Source organism: Phlebotomus papatasi, chromosome 3 (assembly GCF_024763615.1).
Source record: "Phlebotomus papatasi isolate M1 chromosome 3, Ppap_2.1, whole genome shotgun sequence".
NCBI classification, from domain to species: Eukaryota; Metazoa; Arthropoda; class Insecta; order Diptera; family Psychodidae; genus Phlebotomus; species Phlebotomus papatasi.
Genome location: NC_077224.1, coordinates 17,134,741 through 17,144,534, shown reverse-complemented (window position 1 = coordinate 17,144,534; position 9,794 = coordinate 17,134,741). Strand labels below are relative to the sequence as shown.

Here is a 9,794-nt window from a genome sequence, read left to right as displayed (position 1 = left end):
AATTGACTGACCTTTTTTCAGGTGGTTTTCCCCCTGGAGGCTTGGCATTTTTCACATGATTCACTGCAGTCCAATTTACACTTCACTTTCACGGAAAATTCACTACATAAAATTCACTTTTCTCGAGGAAAATTGACAAAATCTCGCGGAGAAAAAAAGCTCGGACTACTCGGATTCCAAGCTACGCGGAAACTGAACTAACGCCATCTACAGGGCTAGTTGATCGCGGCTTTTTGTTTCTGCCGTTTCCTTTGGTGAGAAAAGTGCAATTTTTCGCAGTTTTTCCAGTGAAATCCGTGCCAAAACTGTGTGAAAATGATAGGAAAAGTATCAAGTGAATATCCCAAGTGGAAATTGTGAGACAATGCTCGGGAAAATCCCAGAAAATCAGAGAAAAGACACCCGGTGAGTACATAACCTCATTTTATTGGCGTCTTTGGGGAAATTTTCCTCAAGTTTTCCTCCGGAAAGGGATTACAGCTATACAATTCTTTGCCTGGGCAATTCTCCACCATCTCCCTAATCTATGCTCCTGCCCAAGAGCCGCTATCAAGTGATTTCCGTCAGGCGTGAAAGCCAAAGCATTTACAAATCCCGGAACGGGAATTTCCATGATTTTCACGCACTTCCGGAAGTGTGACTCTAGCTTCCACACCCTTATGAATCCATCACAAGATCCCGAAGCCACTAGATCGGTGTTAGTGTAGGTAGCTATTGCGGAAATCCAATTGGCTTCGTTGTTTTCCGGAGACTTTCCATGAGCGAGGGCTTGGACGCAAAGGGGCTTCTTTTTCATGGTGCTCCATACGCAGAGTGACCTAAAACCAACACAAACAGATCCTCTAGTATCTATTCTACAGATTTCCTGCAAAATAATTTACCCATCGTCTCCACAGGAGAGAAAATTCTCCTCATTTATCAGCCGGACGCTGTCGATATTCCCACTGTGTCCATTGTAGACAAGTTGAGACTCCTCTGACACCTTCCAGATCCGGATGCTACAGTCATTGCCCCCGGAAGATATTGCTCTGTCCCTTGTCAAGGCATCTAGGTCAGTTACAGTCGCCTGATGGCCGAACATCACCTCAATCTTGGCCATTTCGTCCAAGGACCATACGATAACCGTTTTATCTGAGCTTCCGGAATAGATCTCATGGGTATCTTTCCGGGCAACTAAAGCCGTCACGGGTTTCCTATGTGCCCTGAGGACTCCCAGAGACCTCAAACTTTCCGGACAGTACACCCTAATCCCCGCACTTCCATCCCCAACAGCCAGAAACTTCCCATCACTCGTGATTGTCAAACAAACTCCCTGAACCTTAACTTTCTTCCCATTCTCCTGACCCCTGTCCAGGAGATTGATCACCCCGACCGGACGCCAGTCCTCAACACTCCACTTGACAATCACCGGGGATTTACTGCCCGAAAACAACCACTTTCCATCCCTGGACAAACACAGGCACGTGACTGGAGCTTTCTGGGATTTGTGCTTCAGCATCTGTATCCTATCCTCCTCCACCCCAAGATAACTCCCCGCCACGAACCTCCTCAGCTTACCCACACTGTCCAGATACTCATTGGTCAGTCTCTTGTCCACATTGGCAGCAGAATTGCCCTCTTCAGCACGTTTCTGCTCTTCCTTCTCAATCTCCTCCAAGTACTTCTTGGCCAGACGGAGTCTCTTCTCCTGTGGCGTCTCCACTTCGTCTTCCGATGATTCAGCAGCTGGCAAATCCTCGTCATTGCTGAGAATCTCCTCATCACTCTCCACTTCCTCATCCTCAAACTTTTTCCGTTTCCCAAGGAATTTCTGCTCAGCTGGAGGGAAGTTCTTCTTGACCTTGTCTTTTGGCTTCCCTCCAGGCTTCCCACCTGCCTTTCCGCGGATGAAAAAGGACATTTTATCAGGATTTAGCACGATTCCGGGGTTTGTTGTGATTTCAGGAGCAAAACATGCGTCAAACTTTCACATAACCTCACAAAAAACCTCTTCCCAGTGAGCCATGCATCCCTTTAGTCGTTTTCGAAACATTTTCTTACGAAGCCCATGCGTAGTGGTACGCGTATGGGTTTTATTTTGATATACAGTAGAGTCTCGCTATAGGCCATCGCTCTATAGTCCACAATTTATCGACCGTTGATTTCAAAACACTGATTTTATGTTAGGTTATGTTTTTTGTACGCAACAAGCATAATTATTTTAATATTTTTGGCAAACTTTATTGAGTAGTTGTGATAATTGTGATCCATAATGAAGAGAGCGAGGACAAGTACCACAATCGCAAAGAAAGTGGAAGCCGTCGAGCAATTTCAATACTAAAAGTCGTTGATAATTTTAAAAAATTACATGGACTATAGTGCGACCCAAGTGTCAAATCTGAAACCAAATATGGACTATAACGAGACTCTACTGTATTGACATATAGAAGACAGGTAGGTGATATTTAGGCTCTTTAACTGCAAAGATTACAGACAAAATTGACCAAATATCTAAATAAAAAATCTAAAGATTTTTTAAAATTATTTTTACATTAGAAAGCAATACTTTACGCATAAAATTTTATATGACGGGTTGCTTTGTGTATGGAAAAATCTTTTTTAAATATTTAATGAAAAACTATAAAAATAAGGTAAGGTATCCTCGAGTCGACCGCATCTAAAAATCGACCACCCTGGGTTCCTCAAGTCGACCGGTTAAAATATTTATACAATTTATTTACATCTACAATAATATTTAGCAAATGATTTAACGTTATAGGGTCAATTATTTCATAATTAATTCACATCAGTAAAAATATCACGGAATTTGACCATAAAACACTGAAAAATCATAATAAGCCGGAGCGATAAGGTATTTCTTAAACAAAAATTCACAATTTTTCATTAAATTATGGCATACTTTTTGATATTCTTGACTTTTTTCTTAAGGAATTATTTCAATTATTACTCTCACAGATTACTTGAGAATTCAAATTTTGAGTCTAATCGCAAGTTGAGGACTTAATCTTTATTACTTGTGCAAAAATTTTAGTACTATGACTAAGTTAAAGATTAATTTTATGTATTAAAATTGAAAGTGCATTTCAGATAAATTGTTCCTTAATTCGACCGGTCGACGAATCATAGCAAGTGAAGCTTTTTTCATTTGAATGTTGTTTTAATTATGAATGAATTCATAAAAGTGAGTTTCCTAATTTATTTTAATGAGTTACTAAATTTTAAGTGCTCTTCATGATGTGTTAAACAATCCAAAGTTAAATCCGTGACTTTTTATTTTTGTGATTTGTTTAATTTTAAGAAAAAATGGGTGGTCGAATAGAGGAACCCCGGGCGGTCGTGTAGATGTAGAGGTACACTGAAATTGAAGTGGTCGAGTAGAGGAACACTTCGCATTTTTGAAACATTTTAATTTTCTTATAATTTAAAATCATATTATGACTAAAAAATTAAGTTCATAATTAGATAGATAAGGATCTATTCTATAGTTTTCGGTAAAAACCCTATCAAAAAACACAAATTATAACTGTTTTTTTCATAAGTTTTTCATAAAATCTATACTTAAGTTGTCTACATAGGATACTTTACCTTACCAAGGAAAATCGTGTGAATGAAGAAGTGCAAAATACGATAAAACATCCATAATGCGGCCCCAGTCGTATAATTTCTCAAGTCTTGTCAAATTCAGTTTTTTTTTTAAATATAACGATCTTAAATATAGCCCTTGATGAATTTTCTGTATGGTACAATTATTATTACAAAATTAGCAGCCCATATTTGTCGATCCTCTGCCTCTTCAGGAAGATGTTCGGGTTCGATTCCAAGGCGTTCCAAGGCAAGATTCTGAATTCAATTCAGCCACCTTGTCCTAGGTCTGTCTCCAAGGTAGGTGGTAAAATTATAACAAATTTTATTACGCGCTATTTTATTATCCATATTTGTTTATATATGTTTGGCAAATTATGACTTTTCTTTGGTATCACTCATGATTTTGCAAATTATCTTTAACACTTTAGAATTTTATTTGATTTTGCGTTAAGTACGCTGCTGAGGACAATTGTGAAAACTGCTGAATAGCTTTCGATCAGTAGTAAATTTGTTTTTGTGCATTTATTCCTTCTGTTTTACTTTTTTTTTAATTTCTTGGTAATAATCATAATGATTCTATACAAAAGTTGAACTAGTGAATAAAAAAATGTAAAAGGGTATAAAAGAAAAGATAATTATCGTAACTTATAACGAAAAAATAGCCAGGTAAATTCTGCACGCATTCAATCAGGTGTCCAAGCGAAATGATATATTCTTCATTATAAAAAATAAAATTGAAAATAAAATTGGCAGCGGCTGCCACTAGGGTCCTTCCAAGTGTTAAGGAAAAATTAATTTTATTTGAAAAATAGTACAGATTTTTTATTCGAATGTCCTTGCCGTGTTAAAGTAGACTCTCGCATATCTCTCATGCAATATAAAATAATCAAGACGTCAGTTAAATTTTAAGCAGATTGTTGTCTGGTATTCACGTTGTGCAGGTTTTTGTCTAAGCAAATGTACTCAGATCTGCTGTAATTCTTTCATATTGTCACTGTTTTGGGACATATGCATATCCAAGGAAAATATCACCTGGGTCATTGATACACTTCACAAACTTTCTATGTGATTAAAAACAAAACAGTCTTAGAGTTCAACCGGTTTAATATGCATCCAGTTTTTAATGTGTTTTATATTTTGGTCATGCTTTTACATGGATAAATGATAAGCTGCAGTATTTTTTTTAAGTTTAAAAATTTAAAAATCTTCTAAGGTAAATTTCATCAATATGGGGAATCTAATCATTGTCATTTCGTGATTATTCGGAGTGATCACGAAACAAACCTGTGTGTATGATAATGTGTGAGAATAAATGAGTTAAGAGTGAATGTTCCCAGGCTGGATCCTGTGGGATCTCTACGAACCTGTGAGTATGAAAATGATGTAAATAGATATCAATACGATTGCTACCAGACTGTGGACACACCTGTAAATGAATAAGCAAATAAAGAATTATTTATCCGGCGAAAAGAAAATTTTCTTTTTGCCTGATAAACAAGCTCCACTCGTCCTTGTACGCTTAGAATCCTTGGGATTGCGATGAAATGATGGATATTAAAAGGAATTGTGATTGATAGTGATTGATGTAATAAACTTAGATATATTTCCACGAAAAGAATTATAGCGTGTCTTAGCGACCGTGATGAGTTTCCAAGACAGTTTTATTGGTTAGGATGAAAGTTACATTCAAGTTTTGTAAAAAGGAAATGATTTACTTCAGGATAATTTGAAATTTGAATTAAATTAACGAATTCTCATAGAGGTCGTCTCCAGGGGGTATTTATTTTACGACCAGACGTCCTTTTTTGACATTCACACAGTCGAAGAGGGTTAGGAAAGAGCAAATTAGAATGTTAATAGGAAATCGTAGGCCCAAGAGGGGAGAGAATTCCTGCCGCTACTGGGAATCAAACCCTAATCATTTCATGTGGGAGTTACCTGGAGTGGCGACTTAACCTTCAGTGTCATTAATGACAGCTTTAGATCTTAAACTTCGTCCCGTGGCTTAAAGTCTCTAATTTCTTGTGGCAAAAAGCAAATGAGCAGTTAAAATTTAAAATGGGCAGTAAAAATTAAAAATGAGCAGTAAAATATCTAATTATGGTCGGTAAAAAACTTAATCTTTACAAAAATGGGTCTAATTTATATATTTAACATTTAAAATTGTTGCAGATAGAATGAAAAGCCCTTTATTTTCCCTTTGCCAGAATTTAGACTATAATATCACTGTTTCATTTTTTTTTTTTGTTACTGCTCAATTTTATCTTTTTACTGTTCATTTATATAATGCCATTTCTTATTAGGCAGGATTTTTTAGAAAACCTTTGACTTAACTCTTTCGCGTCATTAGGGTCATATATGACCCGGGGAAAAAACAATTTCTTTTGACTATTTATGTACATTAATTGAAATCTGTCGGTTTGTGCACGACATCATAATAGAAGGATGTAAGATTCTTGGCTAATTTTCTCAAGACTCCAGATATTCAGGAAAAGAAAATATTTGAGATAAAAAATCACGAATTTCGAACTTTGTGAAATGACTTTTCTTTTTCAAAATTTTTTATATTCATTTATTTTTTTCAGCAAAAAGTTCTTTAGAAATACAAAATAGAATATCCAAAGATTGTATATTGCATATTTTGATATAATGAATTACTCTCAATTTTCCAGAAAAGCGTGTAGAATTTTCCGGGTCATATATGACCCTATAGTCCCCAAGGGTAACAGTGTTTTCGTCCCAAACCTGCAGCGAAATGTAGTTGGGACATTGTTTTTCTTTGTGAAATGCAGGTGGGACATCTTGCTCCTGGACATTTCATCTTATATCTGATGAATTATAACATATTTTGCAATATTTTAGAGTATTCTGCAAGCGTCTCATATTGTGCAATTGTATTGTGTGTGAATAAATATGTGGATAAGTTTATTTTTGGCAAATACCACTCAAAATATTGTGACAGTGACTGTTCAAGGGGATTACCATGAAGATTCCTTGAACACCAGGAGTACAGTGTTCATCAAAACAATCCAGTTTGCCATGGTTTTGGACAAATTAGTAACTTCAAGCAAAAAAAAACTCTTAAGAAGCCCGTGATATAGATTTTGAAAATGGTAAATACACTTCCCTTGAGGACAACAGGGTCATATATGACCCGGAGTTTTTCCGAGTTTTCACGCAATGGAAAATTTTTTTCCTCTCTGAACTACTATATTTGATCATAAAGCATTAGGAAAAACTCAATTTTGCATGAATTCATCTGCTGAATAAAACTGGGACGCGAAAGAGTTAAGATTAGATACTAAGGGCAAATGATCTATTGAATTTTGAAAAAACCACTAAAATGTTATCATTTATCAATTAGTGATAAAGTAGTGAAGTATAGATAAGTGCCCGTCAAATAATTTCGTCAGATATCTTTAAGATTTCTGCAGAAAATATCTACACCTCTGCAGAAAATCTGCCGATAAATCTGTAGATATTCCTACGAATTTTATTTGGGCTTGGAACAAAATTCGTCAGAAATTTTTGCAGATTTTCTGACGAATCCTGGTGCATACTCTGACGAATTTCTGTAGATATTTTGCCGATTTTCTGTAGATTTTTTCTACATTCCAGACTTTCCAGACAGCTGTGTCTGAAAAGATGGAATATTTTTCACTGAAGTTTGCAAAATTCAATAGAGTTATTCTTATTGATTTCACAGTGTTTATATAAAATAAACAATTCTGCGACGCCGTGTTATAAGTAGAGAATTGTGAAGTGAAAACTTTAAGTAAAATGTCGACCTAAATTTCGTGTTTTTGTATCATTCGATTGGCGGTTTTTAAGAAATTAGTATTTTTGCTCGCATCTTTTTAGTTATCTAAAATGTTTAATCGGTAATGCTTGTTAAGCAGAGCATACCATTTTCTTTGTAACTTCTACAGTTTCTTTATAAACTTAACAATATTTTTTGTTGAGACAATGGAGACTATGCGCAGATTTCCTATGCGGAAATTCTGGCAAGAATCTGCATAATTTCGGCAGAATTTCTGCCGAAAATCTACAGATTTCCTCTGAATATACCGTTACAATTCAAAAAACCTCCGAGTAAAATCGGCAGGTAGAGCAATTTGACTGCGAGCAATGATTTGACGCGATTGAATTTTGAAAAACCACTAAAATGTTATCATTACCAATTAGTGATAAAGTAGTGAAGTAGATAAGTGATTCGAACTTCAACAGTATGCCCACCGGGATGGGAAATTAGGCTGCGTATCTCTTCGCAGTGACCATCAGAAAATCAAAACAAAAGCACGGGAAAAAAAACTCTCTCGTTTTTATCAATTTTTTTCACCTAAATGGGCAAATTGGAGCTGTCTCAGACTCTGTCAGGGCACAAAGGACGTGTCTGGAATGCTGCCTGGCATCCCACGGGCAGTGTCTTGGCCACATGCGGCGAGGACAAGACCATCAGGATCTGGCAGCAGGAGGGCTCCAGCAGATGGGTGACCAAGACAATCCTGTCAGACGGACACAATCGCACAATCCGGAGCGTGGCCTGGTCACCGTGTGGACAGTACCTGGCAGCAGCCAGTTTTGATGCCACTGTGTCGATCTGGGACAAGAAATCAGGGCAGTTTGAGTGCAATGCGACGCTGGAGGGGCACGAGAATGAGGTGAAGAGTGTGGCATGGTCAGTGTCTGGGCATTTGCTGTCCACGTGCAGCAGGGATAAGTCTGTGTGGGTGTGGGAAGTGTCTGAGGAGGATGACTTTGACTGTGCTGCTGTCCTCAATGCTCACACGCAGGATGTGAAGAAAGTGGTGTGGCATCCAAAGGAGGACATCCTGGCATCTGCCAGCTACGACAATACCATCAAGCTCTACAAGGAAGATCCCGCGGACAGTGATTGGATTTGCACAGCTACTCTCACGTCTCACAACTCAACCGTCTGGAGTCTGGCCTTCTCGGCGGACGGGAAGCGCCTGGCGTCCTGCAGTGATGACAAAGCCGTCAAGATTTGGCAATCCTACGCTCCAGGAAATGAAGAAGGCATCGCCACGCCGGACAATGACACCGCCTGGAAGTGTGTCTGCACTCTGTCCGGCTTCCACAGTCGCAGTGTCTACGACGTCTCCTGGTGTCATCTGTCCGGGCTCCTGGTCACAGCTTCTGGCGATGACAGCATCAGAATCTTCCGAGAGGCTGAAGTCTCAGACAAAAATAGTCCAACATTCGAATTAGCCGCAGCAGAATCCCGAGCTCATGCCCAGGATGTCAACTGTGTCAGTTGGAATCCCACCAAGAGGGGTCTTCTCGTGTCTACTAGTGACGATGGTGACGTCAAAATGTGGTGCTTCACCGAATAAAACTTGTATTTCTATTTCCAAAGCTAAATAAAAAATTTCTAGAACACATCCCAAGTAGCATTTTCTGACGATACGCTTGAGGTAACATGAAGGTAATTTTGACGTCACTAAAGTGACTTACGTATAATCTGACGTATTTTTCGATCACCAAGAATTCCCTCAAAAATTTACAAATATTGCTTTAAAGTAAAGTATCCAAAGAATTCAATACCTCTAGAAGGGAGATCGGTGTTAGAGTTATTTAAAAGCATTCGTTCAAGATCGATTTATTATTCGATTTTGAAAAATTAATCAATTAATTGACGGGGAAAAATCTTTTTTTTATCGTTTTAGTGAGAAAATTTTGACTAAATGGTGGACAGTTCAATGAATTGATGATAAAAAGTGAAAAATTATCATTACATTCCAGTGTGGTTTAAGTTCATGACATTTAAGGCCAATTTTCAAGTATGTTTGAATTACCGGAACTATCAGATGATATCGGACGTTATCACGGTCTCTTGATCTCGATTTGCTTTAATTGAGACTTCTGGAACTATTCTGGAAATTCCGTTCCGGGAACTTGTCACTTGATTTCAAAAACTTTCGGATAGATGCAGTCGGGAAGGAAATCTTCTTGGGCAAAATCCCTTCCACAAATTCTCTAGTTTCTTATGTTCGACTCATCAAGAAGTTTCCGATTCTTCTCCTAAATGAGATGTATCCAGTCTTGAGGTCTCAGCTGATCCACAAGGAAACTGAAATTGCAAAAATAAACTAATTTTCTGGCCACGAATTTTTCAAAGAATTCCAGCTTGCCGGTGAAAGAATACGCCGCAGTCTGTCTTCTGCTCCAGCCAGCAACCCTCCACAGTA

At 37.8% G+C, this 9,794-nt stretch overlaps 2 protein-coding genes and 1 long non-coding RNA gene across 3 annotated transcripts in view; 1 reads left to right on the top strand and 2 right to left on the bottom strand.

The window, feature by feature from the left end:
- The window catches only part of LOC129807906 (uncharacterized), a 194,884-nt gene extending 194,703 nt beyond the window's left edge, over positions 1-181 (bottom strand). The window contains exon 1 of the long non-coding RNA XR_008752337.1: positions 12-181. This is a non-coding gene — a long non-coding RNA (uncharacterized LOC129807906). The remainder of the gene's footprint in view (positions 1-11) is intronic.
- A 225-nt stretch (positions 182-406) lies between these two features.
- On the bottom strand, positions 407-1,986 carry LOC129807904 (U3 small nucleolar RNA-interacting protein 2). Its single transcript, XM_055857502.1, has 2 exons — positions 882-1,986; positions 407-818 (listed from the first exon to the last, which is right to left on the bottom strand). Exons 1-2 carry the CDS (start codon positions 1,898-1,900, stop codon positions 452-454), a joined length of 1,386 nt encoding a protein of 461 aa, XP_055713477.1. The 5' UTR covers positions 1,901-1,986; the 3' UTR covers positions 407-451.
- Positions 1,987-7,845: 5,859 nt separating this feature from the next.
- Positions 7,846-8,987, top strand: LOC129807901 (probable cytosolic iron-sulfur protein assembly protein Ciao1). The gene has a single exon (XM_055857500.1). The coding sequence runs from the start codon at positions 7,929-7,931 to the stop codon at positions 8,937-8,939; it is 1,011 nt and encodes a 336-aa protein (XP_055713475.1). The 5' UTR covers positions 7,846-7,928; the 3' UTR covers positions 8,940-8,987.
- The last annotated feature ends 807 nt before the right edge of the window (positions 8,988-9,794 follow it).